Raw genomic sequence first — 18,784 nt, 5'->3', positions numbered from 1 at the left:
TTTCCTGCCATTGAATCCTAATTCAAGGGGACAGAGGCTTCTCAGTCAGTTGCTTTCCTGGGCATCTGTTGCAGGAAAGCTGCCTTTCCATCAACATGCTCTGAGGCCTGGGTGCACTCCTTCCTGTCTGGGTGGGTCTGGAACTGGGGTGGGGGCTGCTGCCAGCAGGGATGACGTTGCTGAGCCTACAGCAACACCATGATGTTGACATATAAGGAAAAGCACTTAGGAGCTGCTGGCAGGCCTTCAAGGGGCCTTTCCCCTTCACTTGAACTTGTTTTTTCTTTTTCCCTCCTACTTTCTGAGGGGTGCAGTCACAGCCCGCTCTGCAAAGGGCTGTCTGCAAGGTTTTCCCACATGAAGTCCTTTTCTCAGCCAGGTTCTGCATTGTCCAGCTGGTTGTCTGTCCCTGGTTTTCTCCTGAGCAGACCAGTGAAAAATTTACTCTACACACTGAATTTTTTTAAAAAAATTGAAAAGTACCCTAAATTCTATTTGCCCACATCTGCACAGCGTTTTATTCTTCTCTGCTTCCCATGCAATGCTGGGGAGCAGTCAGTGTGTGATTAGGAGAACCTGCCCACCAGGGTTTCCTGACATTATCCTGTACAGTGTGATAGATAGAGTTTTGGCACATCTTTCCAGAATTTCCAGGAGCGTTTGGCCAGCTCCTGTCCTCCCCCTGCCAAGGATGTTCCACAGGCTGTTCTCTGAGAGTCGCATGCCTTTGCTACACCTTTTCGGCTGTAATTGTGGCACCGATGCAGAGAGAGATGGATGCAGGGACTGAGGCAGACATTATCCTCTTTCTCGACTGTCGAGAGATGCCCTGGTTAGGTGCGGAACCCAAGGCACATATGACATTGTCCTCCAAACCGTGCCCGCTGCCCCAGGTGATCGTCCTGAATTATACATGGGTAGAGGCTTTCTGCAGCGCTTGTTTTCCACTGGAGCACAAAGCGCTCTGTTACAGGAGGGATTTGACACAGCGGGTCCTCCAGGCCCTGCAGAAACTGCAGAGCTACGGGGAAACAGGTTACTTTCCAGCTGAGAGGGCTCACCAGGGTGTGAGTTTAAAACAAATGGGAAGCAGAGACATCGAGTGTAACTTTCTATTTGAGTGTTATTTCCTTGAGCACACACAAAAATTACTAAACGTTTAAATATCAAACCATTAGGTTTTCGAAACAAAGAAAGGCAAGAAGGAACAAAGAAAAATCAGAAGAGCCAAATTTAACTGTCTTCTCTGGTCAGATAAGAATCTGCCTTTCGAGCCTCCCGAGCGACTGTAACTACTAATTTTGTGATTCAGCAGCTTTTTTCTTCTCCGTGTATCCTCTTCATTCTTATTTCACTCCAGTTCTATTTCCTCATTTCCCTCCAACTAGAAAACACAAAGCAAAAACAACAACAAAAAAAGACTCCCTTTGTTAGAGCGATGGGAAGACCCCATCTCACACAGAGTAGACCCACAAAAGCTGTTCGCTAGATGAACAAATGATGTCACCTTACTGTGGCTTCTGTTTCTACGTTAATCACACGTGGCGACCACCCAGTGCCAGTTCTTGAGAGGTAACAGACATCCCAGAAACACTGTGAAAACAAGTGGAAGCACGGCCACAATGGAACGGAGGAAGGACGGGAGGAGGGCTGGTTGGTTGGGGGTGAGATCCACGTAGTTAGTTCTGGGATTTTGCATCCTTCGGGCAGTGAGTGACCCGGTTAGAACAGCCTCACTTTTCTGTTCTCGTGCCTTCCCCTTCATGTCGTTTCCTCGCATGTCTGCCGCCTCTCAGGAATTGGCAACGGGCAGCCCCGCGTTTGATATGTGTGAGGAATCAGTGTAAACTTGGAAACTGGACTCGCGGTACGTGCGTGACATTTACTCACGGAACAAGTTGCTTTTGCCGCTCTCAGAGGCCAGCGCCGTCATGCCCGTGCTTAACGTGGTGTTAAACACTTGGGTATTTGCCATCTGTCTTGCTGCTAAGGTCAGTTCTTTCAGAGTATCACCAAGCGGTGTTTTTCTTCCGTCAATCTGACAGGTGATGACCAAGAAGGAGGACTTTTTCAGTGCCTGGAACTCGTGCCTGCACCACGTGGCTTCCCTGTCTCTGGCGCACACTCACCGAGGTCAGTGGCTCCTGTTGAATGTTTGTGATTGAGCGAGTCAGGGGCCTGCGGGGCATCGGGAAGCACAACTCTGCAGAGAAAGGACAGTCACCACACCAGCCTGAGGCCTCATGTTGAATTCAGGGCCCCCGATAACTTACAGAGACTTAAAGCTTGTGGCAAATCAACTCTCAACTAGCTAGGAACACTGACCGAATGACGCCGCCAAGCCCGGCGCTAAACCCGTCAGGAACAGCTCACTTAATACAACCCGACAGTCGCAAATGGCACCAGACGGGAGCCAGTTGGCAAAACCCCGGCCTCTCAGAAGTGGCTGTCTCTGCCCAACAATGCCCGTCATTCCTAAATAAGCAAATGGGAGGTGCGTACACAGATAGAGTAGGCGTGTTTTAATAGGGCCACAGCCTGAAGAATTTTAAGTACCAGAACTACTTAAACCTAACCCTCCAGTTAGCAAGAAACTGGGTCAGCCTTTTAAAATAGTGGTCCTCAACTGGGGCGATTTTGCCCTCCAGGGGACATATGGCGATGTCTGGAGACATCTTTGGTCGTCGCGCTGGCAGGGGCCGTGCTGCTGGTGCGTAGCGGGCAGAAGCCGAGTACGCTGCTGAGTACCGTAGCGTATGCGGGCCGGTCCCCCACGGCAGACTTCCCCAGCCCAAAATGTCAATAATGCTGAGATTGACAAACCCGAATATTCATTTTGGCCTCAATAGACCAAAACAACAAAATGAAACATTGAGAACCAAGTAAGATCCGTGACAGATTATCATTGAAATTGTTATTTAATCATTGCTTTATTTATCATCATGTCCTTACTATGTGAGGCAAAAGTATTAAAAGAGGAGGCCAGGTGCTTACTGAGCTGGTTTGCTGTGTGGGTTTTCTATCACACAGGGTCCCTGCTGACCCCCAGAGGGCCAGCTTTGGTGACCACTGCAGCTTGCATCTTTGAGTAGCATCTCATGGGGTGGGGATACGGCCTCTTTGATAAGGTCTGTTAAGGGTCAGGGTAGATGTTAATATTATGGCCAGGAACCCAGGCATGCCTGCATCTGACCCAGCTGTCCAGCCTGGCCACACCCTCCCTCCCCAACCAGGCAGTTCCAAAAGAACAAAGTGCCACATGATTAAAAGCTGCAGGAATGCCTGGGCCCCTCCCCAGAGCTCAGATGAGAGCTGGATTGGAGTTGAGTGGTTTGAGCACAGACAGATCTTGGCCCCTTCCATCTGTCTAAGGACCAGCTCTTGGGACCTTGCACCCTTGGGTGAGCATCCTAACATAGGGTTCAGGAGTAAGGGCTGGGTAAGTGAGAATGTGCTGAGAGCACAGGTTCCTCATGGGGACAGGAAGCAGGAGCCCCACAGGAACACCACCCCAGAGACCAGCCTTTGTACTGAACCCCCGGAATTACTGTGGCCACGTTAGCCAGCCTTCCTGATTCTGATTGAGCTCCACCCTCTGCTCTCTGGGATGCAGGAGAGGAACGAGGAGCATCAGTGACAGAGTGGAAGGTCCCTCCCCTGGGGATCATTAGGTACAAGATTGGGTTCCCTCATTGGCAGATCCAGAAACTTTAATTTATTGCACACCCCCGGTGTCTCAGGCTCAGGGAAATTGACTCATCTTAATCAAACTCAAAAGTGGCTAATATATAAATCTGAATGCCAGTTTATTCATCACAAATTAAAATCCAACAGGTGAATTATCCTGACATGCCCTATCTCTTCTATGGGCAACTCTCCATATAGAATCCAATTATAATTAGGAGGCTGCAGCAGGTCGCACCGTCTGGACGGCTCGTGCCCTCAGGCCTGGCTGGAGACCTGAGTGTCCACTGTGACCTGCTCCAGATCCTGGAGTCCACAGGGCCTCTACTTCCCTGGACTATTTTGGTGCACTTAGCACCAGCCTCACCACTTTAAGAAATTTATATGAACCAGCCCTCTTTGTTGGTCAGTTATTTTTTCGGATTTCTTGATCACGCTGAAACTTATCTGGGACATGAAATAGCACTCAAGACACCCTTTCTGAAGGCGAGCATGTCTCAGGCCTTCCCGTCCACTGTGTGTAGACTTGTGCTGGCTTCACTCTCAGGGGTGCCGTGGCCCAGGTGCTGGGGTCCCTTCCTCTGGGTCCCTGGGTACTGACCTCAGATATCACCCATCCTGGGACATGAGACTGAACCATATGGACTCCAGGTAAAAAGCTTCTAAACATTCCGAGATGTGATTAAGTTGGAAGGGGGGCGGGAAGTCAAAGAAACATTAAAGTTCAGCCTCAAGCCACTCAGCCTGTTTATTTATAGCATAATGGAGCTTTGTGTGAGGATTGAACATGTGGGCTCTGGAGTCAGGGTATCTGGGTTCAGATCCTGACTTTACCTCTACCGGCTGTGTGACGGTGAGTGAGTTACTCAACCTCTCTGAGTTTCAGTTTCTCCCTCATTTATAAAATGTAGATATTATGCTATTTATTTCATGGGGCTATTGGAAGGATTAAATGAGAGAATGCTCCAAAGCTCTTACTTTAGCATCTGACTCATTGTTAGCATTCAACAACAACAACAACAAAATTATTACTGTTAATTAATCACCACTCAATGAAAACCTTAGTTCCCAAAGCCAAAGTAGAGTGTTTTGAGCCTTGTTCCTTGAAAGGAAAAAAATAGAGGAAGATGAAACAGGTTAAGTCTGAATGTAGGAGGTCTTAACACCAGGAGGAAACATCAAAGATTTAATGTTGCCACAGCACAAAAGGAGTCCAGATTGATTCCGAACATTTTTATGGGTTTATATCCACAGTAGCAAAAGTGATTGTGTTCAGGAAATTGGCTTCAGGTTCAATGCCAGGTAAAGAGGATTTGGACTTATAAAGTAACAGAGGAAAAAATAATAAGAATTAGTTCAATGACAGAATTTAGAAATAGAGAAATCCATATATGACGAGGGGGTCTGTACAGACGCAGGACGGGCCCTGAGATAAGAAAGTACTGAGCACACACTAGCCAGGAAGAATTTCGTCAATGTGTCATTACATTCAAATAGCATGTACCCCTCTGGCAGGGGTCTCCAGGGGATGGGAGAAGAGGCAGAAGGAGCCCATCTGTCTTCGGTGACTGGGCCCAGATGTTGCCTTCAGAGACTTTCAAAGGAAGATCACCTAGGAAGGAAGAGAAGGATCAGTCTGTTAAAATACAGACCTTAATGTCACCCCAGATGAAAATGAACTCAGAATCTAGCCATTTTTATTAGGAACAAATGGAAAAAAAGTCTTCTGGCATCTGTATTCGTTTGTCACCTGAAGACTAGGGAAAACCATGTTTGAAATAAAAATGTTAAGTAGTCTCTAGTGGTTTCTGTAGTGGGATGTAACCATTACAATGATAAATCGTTATTTTTCTGTGATACACATTTTTATCTTGCCCTAGAAATAGCAGTTCTGAAGCTTGGTGCTGTCTGAACCCCTAAGGGTGTCCCAATTCCTAAACAAAAAGGGAGAAACTAAGCACTTTTATTAAATAAATTGCATCCACCATTTTCCAGCTCTGTGCAGAACTGTCTCTTTTCTCATTCTCAAAGCCTGTGAGTCGTTCTCATTATGCAGCAGGAAGTCCCTTTTCTGGTTCTTAATAAAGTGACTAATAATTTAGAATGTTCACATTAAGAGCAGGTTGTAATTATAATTAGAATATATAATAGTGTGGATTTCTGCCTATCGAGGATTAATTTCAGACTCCTCTCAAGGATGTATTTGTTTCAGAACAAGACTTTCTTTGTTAATAAAAACATGATCACATGCATTATTAAAGCATTATTTCTGTATCTTATCCATTAGCACTTGTTCCAGTATTCTTCAAGGGATCAGCATTTTCCTCCCAATTCTTAATGGGGCTATTCTTTATACAAATGACATTCACCTTGATTTAGTTTTAACTTTGGCATTCATCTTCTAGGAAATTATGGGAATATACTTGCCACCTCCTTGAATGTGCATTACATTCTGCAAGCTCAGAAAAGGAAAATGCCATAGCATCAACCAGGGTTCCTGTGCAAATCTGAATACTTGTCCCCTTACACTCAACTAAAACCCTGAGTCCTCTCAGCAGAAGGGCAGACCTGACCTGGGGTGGAGCCAGAAGTTGCAAGTCAGGGCTGCTTCTTCTTTGACTGATGGGCTTCTGCAATGTTTTGCTGATACTACTGGAGGTGGAGGCCTGGGGACGTGGCCATGAGGGGGAGGAGCAGAGGTGCCATGTCAATAGTGACACCTGTGTTCCTCCTCTCCCACTGGCACCCATCTGCTGGAGGGATGAGTCTCAGTGTGGCCCCATGCAGGTGGCCTGAGGGAGGGAGGGAGCCCCAGGCACTCCCTTTGTCTCACACCCATCAAGTGTGTGGGTGGTGGAAGCCAGCAAGGCCGTCTAGGTCTAGTGAGCAGAGAACCGGCAGATGCAGCAGGCCCCAACACTGGGGAAGAGTAGGAATGTCCTTGGCTTTGGTTTTTCCATCCTAGTCACACGGCTGAATCCTAGATCTCTGAGCAGTGCCTGTGAGCAACAGGTGCACGTGGGAGTTGAGGGTCACCTTTCACAGAGTGCACCGTGGCTAGGAGCAGTGGGAAGGAAGCTTGCATGTTCTGCCAGAGTCAAGGGGGTCCAGGGACCCCTGGTCTCTGATGCCGGAAGTCTGGAAACCTAGAAGCTGGTAAGATTATGAGGGGAAACAGAAGTGAGAACTTGCCTTCTGACTACACCCGCACAATACTGCCTCAGGCTAGAGCGAGGAAGGTGGCAGTCACAAGGAAGTGTGAAAAAGGCCCCTAGTGAAACAGAGACTGCTGGAAGCAGAAATGTGGGGGCATTTCATGCTAACACCAAGCATGGCTCTTACAAAAAAAAAAGATGAGGAAAAAAATTGACTGAACCTGAAGCATTGCAGTCGTAAACATTTGGCAGAGCATGCAACTTAGCCAGTTGGATTTTAATTTTGTGCCTCATCAGCAAGGGGACACAGGAAAAGAGAAGGTTTAAGGACATAGACTGCCCAACGTCCTACCGCGTTCCAGGATGCTCTTCCACTGGGAACATGAGTGAGAAGAGAGGATGTCTGGGAAGAACTCTTCTCTGACGTCCTGCAGGTTGTGCCCATCCGTGGATGCTGAGGCTCCTCCCCGAAGCCTTGCCACCCTCCCATGGCCATGTAGGTGAACTTGAGGTCTGGGTCGGCTGGGCCCTAGGACCCCAAGTGCTGTTTTCTGAAGAAGTGCTATCGTGCTGTCTTTGCTAGAGGGCTGAGAAGCTGAGGCTCAGAGGGGTGGACAGTTGCCTGGTGTCACACACACAAATAAGTTGTGGCATTGTGACTTTGCCCCAGCACTGGCTGACCCTAAAGCTTTGCTCAGACAGGCATCAGAGCCCCCCCCCCCATCCACCGCATTCCCTAAGGGCTTTCCTTCTTAAGTACCGCTTCTCACTGCTCTTACTGGGTTTGCCTCTGAGTAATGCTGCTTCTTATTTTTTTTTTTTTTCTTCTATCTCACAGGGTTTCTGTGAGGATTAAATAAAATAGCATGGGCGGAAAGGCCATATAATTGCAAGGGGAGCTGACATTCAGGGAGGGCTCAGCGTATCAGATTCTGCTGCAGAATGCTATGGATGGGGTGACTCTAATCTTCCAGTAGGCAATGGGGAAAGAATCACTGTCTTCCCAACTTCCATCTGAGGAAACTGAGGCACAGAGAGGTTAAGGAAGTTGCCCATGATCACACAGCTAGAAGGGGCAGAAGGAAGATTCAAATCCCAGCAGACTGTGACTATCTGCCCACGTTGCAGGGCCCACAGTGCTTGTTGGACCTGAATCTGATAGCTCAGCATTGCTAAAAAGTCAAATAAAATAAAATAAGCACTCCCCACTTTTTAAATGTATCTTTGCTCCTTTGTTCTCTGTCCTGTGATTGAAAAATTGTATCTTGTATGATATACGGCAAAGATCTGGTCTGCAGTCATGCTGACTTCACATCTTCTAATAGTTAAGTAGTTTCAAAATAAGGTTAGATTAGTACTCAAATTAATGGGGACAAAAGTAACACAAAAAGTAAAAAAACAGAGTTTGCACTGAGTAACTTTATACTATATTATGAGTTTTCCACCAGAAATAAGATTAAGACTTTCTAAACTATGAATAAAAATAGAAGCATAGGAACTCTTGATTTATCATAGTAATTCCAGGTACAATTTTAGATTAAAAATATTACTCTATACCACATATTGTAAAGTTGAACTTATTTGCAATAAACATAAATTTAAAATTAGGTTTTAAAGGACAACATGTTCTAATCTCACAAAACATTTAGCAAATAACCTTTGAGTTCACATGAGCCACCCACACAAAAACCAAAATGAACTGCAGAAAGAAAAAAAAAACATAGAAAAAGCAACTGTCTGTTGACAACCAGATTTTCTTTCAGCTCTTTGAGTTTTCTGTCTATAAATAATCTGTATGTTTCAAATGTGACCATTTTCTTTAAAGGTGCCTCTTTGGCATATTCTCATTTCAGTGAGTCTTAAAAACAAGAATTAAATGTGTAAATCATGAAAATTATTGAGTTTTTGGAGGCGAGATCTTTAAGATACATGCTTTTTAGATACCAAAAGTGTCAAAATGAAGCATTAAAATGATGTATTCTGTCTTCAGTGCATCTGTTTATCTTTTGTGAAATCTCAAGTTTGATAAATCACCATAGATAAAAACATCATTTTTAACCTATCTTAGATCCCAAGTGCCAGGAGGAAAAACAGTGCTGTGTCTCCTCTTTATGAATTTACCTCTCTCTTTGCTTATGACTTATGAGATTTTATTTGCAGAGAAAACATAATGCTCTATTAACTTGAAAATGATGGCTTTTACTCAGAAACGTGAGAACCGAAAAGGGGAAAAAAAAAAAAAAAGAAGCATTCATCCTTGGAGCTATAATTGCTTAATAAGTTTTGATATCTGTTTAAAGTGGCACAGAATGTTATATGGGGAAAGAGATCATGAGATAACCAGAAGTGAGGTTTTCACCAGTAGTTCGCCCTCATCTGCTGACATGTAGAACCCCTGATCTGGCGTATCAAAGTGGATACTGAATACTTAATGGGGAAATTTTATTTAAATTAGTGAAAGTAGAGATTTTTGTGATTCTCTTTTGCCCCTGAAAATCACTCATTAAATTCTCATTAATTGGCAGCCTGGAAAATAAGAAATTCTCATAGATGTTTATAATGATAACCCAAGAATGCAGCAAAAGGGTTTCTGACCAATTCTTACTATAAACTGGATTATTAAAGTGCAAATCAACTAAGTTAGTCAATACCATGGCAGGAAAAAAATGGCTTTTAAAAATATTCAAAATAGCTGTTTCCCAGTATGTAAAACAGTTCCTCGGTGCAGTGGATATTAGAGTTCCTTGCCTTGTGCATATTTTATCATTCTTCAGTCCTGAGTAATTTAAGACAAATTAAATTTCATGCAAACCTATTCCAGCTGGCCGTGGGCATGTAGTTGAGTTTTTCTGATAATTGTTAGGAAAAGCTATTTTAGGTTCTGTCCTAAGCACCAGAGGTGCCTGGGGTCCCAGCTGCACAGGACCAGCGGCAGCTGTGAGCAGCTGACCTCAGCCTGCTTTGTTCTCTCCTCTTGCAAGAAGCACGAGTTGGTCCCAAGGAATGGAATCGAGATACTGCCTCAAACTGTGGGACTGAAACAGCAGGATGTCCTGGGGAAACTGAGACTTGCTGTGTCTCTCAGACTCCTATTGCTGCATGAAGAAGAAGCATTTAGACTATGGAGCTGCCCCACTTGTATCTGGTATCAGTTGGACAACTGATCGGTTGGACAATCTGGACAACTCAGTTGTCCTCTGGAAACAGTCCCTGTGTGGAACACCCTTCCTTCACTCCCTTATCCACCCATTCTCATCCTGCATTCGCTGCAGGCCTACCGTGTGCCAGGGAGCATGTTAAGCTCTGGGAATAAAAGGTCTAGTAAGAAATGGCCTCTGTTCCCAAGGAGCACCCGTGAGAACTGGGCCAAGAGCTCCCATGGACCAGGTACCCTGGGAGAACATGGAAGTGACATCAGCCAGACTGGGGAGGGGGAGGGTGTACAGGGTACATGTGGCTCCCCACAAAGTCCCAGTCAAAGCACCATCTGAGATCTTGCTCTTTGAAGGGCAAGTACAATTTACCTGTCACGGAGGTGGAGAGGGCATTCCAAACAGAAGGAAGAGCCAGGAGGGAGGCATGATGCGCATGAACAATTTGGGAAGGGGCTGTGGTTGGGGGTGGCCAGTGCGCAGGGCCAACGTGGGGGCGAGCTTCAGAGTCCCAGGGGCCTGTGTGCCAAGGCCGGCGGCGTTCACTGTCACCTCCCACCCACAGCGGGGGCTCTGGGGAAGGCTTAGGGAAGGCTGCTCCCACGGTGGGGTGCAGGTAAATTGGGGGTGCTCTGAGGACGTGAACTGGGAAGCCAGGGCGGCAGGCCCGGGCGGGGGCTGGGCCCTGGAGGTATGGACCTGAAGGAGTCTGTAGGGCGTCTGGGGTGGCTGGCTGTGAAGGGCAAGGGCGGAGCAACAGCCAGGAGTGATGAGAGCAGGGTTGTCCTGGGCACCACGGTGGAGACGAGAGATCCGGATCCAGCTCCGCCCGGCTGTGTGCAGGGTACGGGACAGGGGCACACACACATGCAGACACCACGGCAGGTGTGTGGCAGAGGACCCTGCAGGGCCCAGAGATATCCAGGCCCCGAGCAGGAGCGTTCTGGTAGATTGGAAGGTGAAAGGGGAATCCCTGCAGAGCGGCTAACCAGTCGCTGCCCTAGGCAATCTCTCATGGCTACCCTGTCCCTGAACTTCCCGATTTAACCGTGACACCCAGAGTCCACGGCTTCTTGTTTTCTAAAAGTGGTCGACTTCTGTTCCCCTGATGGGACAGTGGTGGTGAGATGACCTCCAACTCAATACCGCTGTTGGAGTTTTCTTTCTAGGCAGGCGCGTGGGGACCTGCAGGTGGGATGGGGCAGTCCCCTGGGGAAATCTCCTGCTGGCGGGTGGTGTCAATACCAGGCAGAAGATGCAGTGGCAGCAGCTTCTGCCAATGGTCGCCTCTGGCTCTATGCCTGGCTCGCAGCTGAGCCCGAGCAGGCCCCAGGAAGCAGCGCCAGCCATGGTGAGCGGCGGCCCTGTCAGATGAGGGAGCCAGTGCCCCGTCCACCGGAGGGAGGCCAGCCTCCTGCACAGAGGGTCCACGTGCCCCTGAGAGGGGCCCAGATGAGCTGTGCCCCCGACTCTCCTTGAGCAAACAGCCACATTGGCCCCAGGTGGAAGGGACTCTGCCTTCCAGGAAAGGGGGTGGCTGTCGTGCTCCCTCTCCTGACTTTGTGCTTGAGACAAAGGCCACGGACGCTCCTTTAGCAGCCAGCTTTGGAGGACTGAACCCTCAGAAGGAGGGTGAGTGTCTCGGTGTGCCGTGCCCGGCACGTGGAGAGAGAGAAGGTACTTTTGTCCCCAGGCCCAGAGCCCTGCAGATAGGGTCTGGCCCCTGCAGACATGCCACCTGCTCTGGGCGCAGCTCCCATGAGGACTTGGCAGCTGTTACCCGTGGCTCTCCCATGGCATAGACTAGGTCAAGGCTTCCAAGATGTCAGCGAGACCCAGCACTGTTCTCATCCCAGGATCGGCTGAGCTGGTGTTTTGCCTGCCTGGATAAATAGAGTCTCAATCAACATGGCCCCCCTCTTAGGGGTTTCAAAGAAGCGGGGGAAATTCACCTTGTATTCACCTACTAGGTTTTCAGTACCTCCCATCTGTAAGACATAGGGCTTAGGTTATCAGAACTGTGTGTGGCTTTCAATCAGCAGAGGGCATAAAGATGTGCACACAGGTGCCCTCACCTGCGTGGACTGGGACGAGCCCGTGAGAGGTACAGGGCGCTTGCACAGGCCCAGGCCCCAGACGGTTTCCCAGAAGACCCGTCGGTACTGGGTGTTGAAGTATGCATGGGATCCCAAAGCTGGGACATGGCCGTGCGTGGTGGGAAGAGGCTGCCAATTGGACAGAGGCAGAGGTGACACAGTGGACGGCTCGTTCGGGGGATGGCAAGGGGCCTGCCTCTTCAGAAGGGAAGTGTTTGGAGGAGAAGCCAGAACAAGCCCAGAAAAGCAGGCTGGGGTGGGTTGCGGGCGTGCTGGACACTTTAGGGAGCGGGGCCTCTGCTGGAGAGTGACCGTCACACCCTGGCTCCCGAGAGGGGAATTTTCCTGGCCTCGGGGGCATGTGCTTTGGAGAAAGAGACCCAGGGTGGGGATGAGTGGAGGGTGGAGACTAAAATAAGTGAGTGTGACCAGCAGGCTAGAGAACAAAGCCCTGCCAGGAGGTGGTGGCAGGGGCCTGGAAGGAGGGTGGCATTGGAGAAGCAGTGGCCCATCTCCCTCCTAGAGGAGGCTGTGCTTGGGAAGTGCTGAGATCCCAGTGCTCGAGCAGACAACATGTTGAGACTTGGTTATAGGCCGAGGGCTTCTCTGCCGGAGAGCAGGCGCCCCTGGCTCCCGTGGGCTCGCAGACATGGGGGTGGAGAAGGGAGGCCCACACACGCCATGCTCTCTGGAACGGAGGGCGTGAGCCAGTGGCCCTGGCAGAGCAGGCTGGGGTACAGGGCAGTGAGCTGGGCCCTCGCCCTCACCTAGAGGTCCCCCCAGGGCCAGCTCCACAGCCCTCGCACGGCTCGCTGCACAGGAGGCTGGATTCGCCATGACTGCTACTTGCCAAGAAGCTGAAGGTCCCCCTTATCCTCTGTGTTGATTTTGAAAACAAAGCTAGAGCTCTTTCTGCAAAACGAAGCCCTTTTGTTTCTCTCTCTTTCAACATTTCCCTGTTATGCTGTGAAGCAGAGGTGGGTGGGGGACTTCAGAGGCCTGGAGTGACAGGCAGTTCTGCAGAAGGAGCTGAGAGCACCACTGTCACACACAGGTGACAGGAGAGGGCTGAGAGACAGTGGCCATGGTGTCCCACCCTGTGCCACAGATTCGATGGAGAAAGGAGTCCTGAGTGACGAGGCCCCTGGCCAGGAGCCTCTGGTGTGGACGCTAGGGCAGCCTGACCCTCGAGGCTCCCAGGGCGAGGCCAGCAGGGGATGTGGGACCCGCAGCTCCTGAAGCCTCTTCTCCCAGAGAAGGGCGCTGGCCCAGCGGCACTGAGCCGTCAGACTCCTGCAAGCCGTGGCAGCACATACCCAGACGGGGAAGCACTTCATGCTGGTCTCATGCTGGCGGTTAAATCAGTAGATGGTGAAGCAAGAAAATGATTCCATTGAGAGTCCCCTAGGGAAAATCGTGTCCCCAGTGGGACCTCTGGCTTTGCTGGCACTTGCTTTGCTGCGTGTCTTGTTTTCACCAGGCAGTCAGGGCCCTGAATCAGCAACAGAGGTGGAGGAGGGCAGATACCACAGATGCTTTCAGTTTGAGTTTTTTTCCTATTTAAAGTCAGGGAGGGGGAGGGACCTAAAATGTCAGCTTGTCACTCATGGTGCATCTCCCCACAAGTCAACAGTGAACAGGTGGCAGGGAAAGTGGCCGCACGGACCTGGTAGAGAGAAGTGCCTAGCCGTGCTCACCCTGTCCTCTGCGGGGATTTGTAGGGGCCAGAGCAGTGTGAGGTGCCAGCGGGACCCACTGCTGGCATAAGGGCCGCGCCACAATGGCACCTGAGGTCAGGGAAAGATAGCCGGGGCACAGGTGCACCCTGCGTCTGCCGGACCTCCGTTCCCAAGGCTGGCTTTTGCAGTCTGTGTGGAGAGAGTCATGGGGTGTTAGCCTCGTGGAACTCAGCCAGTGTTAGGGGGAACTCCATCCGTGTGGCTGTGTGTTCCTACAAATGCACTTTGGTCCCGTCCCACAAAACAGGGTCAGGACCTTGGGCACGCTGGACATGCTGGGGACAGAACAGAGTCTGGGCTAGGACATAGGTCCTGAGGCCAGGGCGGCACCTACAACTAAGAACTAGAGACTGGGAAGGTAAAACCCCAAGTATCACGTGTCATGCTGAGGCATCAAACAGGGAAAGAGAAGAAAGAGACAGGACCATGAGACAGAGTGTTGACTCGGTGCTGCCATCATTCCTCCCCCTGCAGTCCCCTCTGTTAGTCCTCACGCCCGCTCCAGCACAAGGCGCTGGGCTTCACATGGGACTGAGGAGGAACTAGAGGTCCAGCAAGGACATGTGGCTTGTCCAAGGTCATGCGCCCAGTAGTGGCGGAGTGAAGATTTAAAGCCAGCTCTGTCTGACTCTGAGCCTGTGCCGGCCGCCACTCCACCTGGTACGCCAAGGAGAAGGCTGGGATCTGGGCAGACCAGAGGGAAACAGGGAGGGATCACGTGGGCCGGGGACTGAGCCTTGGATGAATGGTGGGGGGCTGTCAGAGAGGGTGGTTTGCAGTGGGGAAGAGGGGCTAAGCCTAGAGAGGTGAAGGGGAATGCCAGCCACAAGCTTGGGGCCTCTAGCCGTGCCACGTTTGGTGTGGTGGCAGCAGTGGGCATTACGGCTGGGGAGTGAGTTAGAAAGTTCTCCAGGAATCACAGTGCAGGTACCATGGGAGAGAAGTGCATCCGAGAGACCCCGTGCAGCAAGCATCAGCAGGCTTGGTGGCATGAGAGAAGAATCCAAGATGCAGGCTTGGAGCCGCAGTGGCTGGAATAGGAAAATGCGGGAAAGGGTTGGCTTGGGGTGGAAGTCTACTGGTGCGGATTAGACATATGGAGTTCAAAGTAACCTCAACTGGGTGTCATGTCTTGTGAACCACTAGAAGTGTCACAGTGGAGTCCAGTGCATGGGCAATTAGAGCATGAATGTGAGGGCCCCCCAGAGAAGAGAGAGCTGAGGCTGAGAATCGAGCAGCCTCCTAAGGAAGCCAGGGCAAGGGCACTGATTTCCACCAGGTGCAGCAAGTAAGAGTCTAAGTCAGAGCTTATACCTTTCCCAAGTAAAGTAACCACCTTTAAAAATATCTAAAGAAAACCTAGCCTGAATTTGTAGATTATTCTTCACTCATCCTCAGCCAATAGTCAGAGTTCAATACATTGTCACACCAAACCAGTCCACAGCACAAGTCCACAGTGGAGCTGGCAGCAGGCTTGGGGAATAGTGGTCTTGCTCCCAGGGTCTTCCATGGGCTAATGTGTTCCAAATGGAGACGACAAATGCATTTGTGTATAGCTGGGGCTCCTACCTCATTCTACAAGTTTTTGTCCATTTAGGGACAAAGTTAAGTCTTTAAAAAAATGTTAAATTGAAGATTCTATGTAATGAAGCAATTAATATTCTATGTAATTAATATGGATATATGCAATGGAGAGAGTGTGTAAAGCTGGCAACGTTGATCACTTTATTGATCCTGAACATGTTTTGACTAGGTAAGAGCAAAAATTTAGACTTGGAGGAAATTATCAGCATAGGATACTATCGACTGATAGCAGTGGAGACTACACAGAGTAATTTCGTCAGAGATGAAAACGGTTTCAAGAATTGTATTTTATAGGGAACATTGAAAATGACCAAAAACAAAAACCCTGCCCAATGTCTTCTTGATGAAAATTCTTTATTGCTAATATAATTCTCTTTAAAATATCTGTATTTATAAACATGGCATCCAGACATGCTTGGGGTTAAAGTTGTGGAATCAGACCGTCCCTCCTTCTGGAGTCTGGGCTTAGCTCTGCTCACCCTTGTGGGGTCTGTGTAGGTTGGGGACCCCGGAGGTCAGTGGCTTTGGTCGGCGGGATGGGCAGGCCCGTGGTGTTCAGGTGGAGGCCTGAGCTCTGCTCTCCTCAAAGGCAAGAGGTAGAACTGCTCCCAGCAGGCAGCACTGAAGGGTTATCACAGAAGGATGAATGCAACTTGGAATGTAGCAATAAAAGGCTGAAGTCTAGACTGGTTAACTTAGTAAAAGCCCTCATGCATGTCAGACTGAAATCTGAGGGTGGCAAGGAGTTGTGGGAGCATGTTCAAGAGTGAAACTATTGTCAACACAGGGTGCATGGAAGGCAGTCTGTGGCTTGGTGCTTACTTAGACCACAGTCTAAATTGGTGCTCACACAAGTGGGTCTTTGGCGGGAGCTTGGCCACGGAGATGGAGAAGGGGAGTGTGATTTGTGTCAATTGTCTGCATTAACATTCCTGGAGCTTTCCTAGCCAATATAAATGATAGTTAAGACATTTTTTTGTGAACCTTGGGTTTCTCTCCACCATTCTACTGGAGGAGGTTGGTTGGAGAAAGACGACTTGGTATATTTTGGGGAGTTTGTGGGGTTTGCTTGAGTCAACGCTTGGGGTCATATCATGCCTGCATGAAGAGTCAAGTCAAAGCCATGGAAATCATGATAGAAGATGGAGACAGAAAATGTAGCTCTGCCAAATTTACAAAGGCATGTGGAGTCCTTAGGATGGACGTCACAGGAAACAGGGATACAGCGTGGTCTTTGGAGGACAAGATGGCCCACCTGGGGGCTGAACCCAGGTCCTCCTGCAGTTGAGGGGGGAGCTTTGCTGACAGGAATGTCTTTGTGCTCTGATGGGACTGTCCCAGCTGATCGTGTGCAGAAGTCACTGTGTGAGGGCCCTGACCCATGCAGGGGACAGCTGGCAAGCTCTCCCGCCCTCCCCCGGAGGCAGGGTGGCCAGCATGCCACGTGTATCTCTTATAACCATAACGTTCTCCTGCGTATCGGAGGTGCTCAGAGTCTGAAGTGAGGTTGCTCACCATTTCTATTTCTTCCCTTGCAGTTACCTTGGAGCAGTTCTCCCTGGCAGTGAAGAGCTGTCCCGACCAAGAGGACCAGGCTTTGTTAATGAAGGTAGGTTATCAGATAAAGAACTTATTTCCTAAAGGCTCGTAGCATTTTTATTGCCCCAAGGAGAGTTTCATTTTTACAAGCGGGAGTAGATTTATCATCTCTGAATTTTGTGCTCCATGGGGATAAACTTGTCATCGGTGAGTAGGAGGGTTGCCGGTTAATGAGCACAACTGCCGTCTGCAGAGAGCAGGAAAGTGACAGGAGAGTGGGTGTCAACTACTAGCAGGGAATCTATTTAATTCCCCAGAGGGCTCTGTTGGTTCTATTTAAACTTATCTGACAAGAGTCTTGATTCTTTTAGCAGATTTATGAGGCTTGGCCAAATTCCACGTCTCCCACTATACTTTTTAATTAAGACAAAGGATTCCATACGTCCCCAGTCTGCCACCTCCTACTTTTGTCACCATAGGGAATGCTACACAAATTAGACTGCTCATATTAACCACTGGAATGAGCATCTTATGTCATCGATTCCTTGCCCTTGTGTGGAAGACACACTCTTCCCCCCCCCCCCAGTAACAATTGTTTTATTTCCTTCCAAGTGACAGGAGCAGAGGCGTCTCCAAATGGCATAACCTACATTTTAGGTTGCACATCTAGGTGAGCCAAAAGAAAAACTTGGCAAGCAGCCACATGAGTTAAATTAAACCTTGTCTTTAAAGGCAGAGAGCAGTGGGCGCCAGCAGATCACAGAGGTACACACACATACACACACACACACACACACACACACTTTCCCACCAATGCCTGAGACTCCTGTGCTCACCTAGAAACTGTGCAGACTGACCTTGAGCCACAAGCGTTTCCATGATGTCATTTCCATTCTGTGCCATCAAGAGACCACCTGTACCAGGAATTGCATGTCTTTACCTAGAGACCAGTTTCTTCAGCAGGTGTCCTCTGACTTTAGAAATGGGTGGGAAAAAATAGGTGTCACTCTGAGGGATTTTCAACTCATTTGCCTAAGATGTGATATTTTTGGTCTGTCTTATTTTTTTTAAGCTTTCAGTGATGTTAGTTTTATGATAAAGACGTGCTGTAGACACCAAGTGCTGGGGTCATCTGGGAGCTCTGGTTCACCACAGTCCTGAGTGTGCGATGCGCTCACGTGGAATGGCACAGATTTGGGCACATCTGAGCTTGTCTTAGTATTTGGAGGTTATTTTTGCACACTTAATTCTTTATTCCCTGCCCCAAGCTCTATTCCAGAAGGACCTTTCCTACCAGGTGCAGCCTGGCTTTCTGTGACCCTGAAGTTGCTCTTTGGTCCCCCACACTTCTTTATCCTACTAACTGTTCAAGGTGACAAGGACACAGGGCCTCTTTTCCCCATTCTGTCTGGCATTTTCTCCTGTCATCTACCATCTGCTCCTTCTTGCTTCTCTCTTGCTCTTCTCCCACTATCCTTCACTCCCCCATTTTCAGGAGGTGAAGCCCCTGTGCCCTGCCTGGAGGTTACATGGGCATCTCAGAGCCCAGCCCCAGGCAACCACACCTCCAGGCCTGCTTCCAGCTCTCCTCCGCCTCCACGGCTTGGGACGCTGCAGCCCCTCTTTGATTCCCTTCATGTCTAGAGTGAGAAAGTGGAAAAATATATCACCCAAAGCCCTCTCCTCCTTCCACAGCTTCACCACTTGCCCACACTCCTGCTGTCCTGGCTTGTCTAGCACATCTGGTTAGAAACTAACAGTTTAGGGTTGGGAGAGGAAGGTTAAGATGGCCTGAGGTGTCCTGAACCCTGCACGGTCCTCGGTGACATTTAGTA

At 49.1% G+C, this 18,784-nt stretch overlaps 1 protein-coding gene across 1 annotated transcript in view; it reads left to right on the top strand.

Moving 5' to 3' along the window:
• Positions 1-18,784, top strand: part of ACOXL (acyl-CoA oxidase like) — a 315,044-nt gene that overhangs the window by 247,848 nt on the left and 48,412 nt on the right. The window contains exons 16-17 of the mRNA XM_012742778.3: positions 2,046-2,133; positions 16,949-17,019. Coding sequence (XP_012598232.2) covers positions 2,046-2,133; positions 16,949-17,019 — 159 coding nt within the window. The remainder of the gene's footprint in view (positions 1-2,045; positions 2,134-16,948; positions 17,020-18,784) is intronic.

Source organism: Microcebus murinus, chromosome 3 (genome assembly GCF_040939455.1).
Source record: "Microcebus murinus isolate Inina chromosome 3, M.murinus_Inina_mat1.0, whole genome shotgun sequence".
In the NCBI taxonomy this organism is placed as follows: Eukaryota; Metazoa; Chordata; class Mammalia; order Primates; family Cheirogaleidae; genus Microcebus; species Microcebus murinus.
This window is presented reverse-complemented; position numbering and strand designations above follow the sequence as displayed.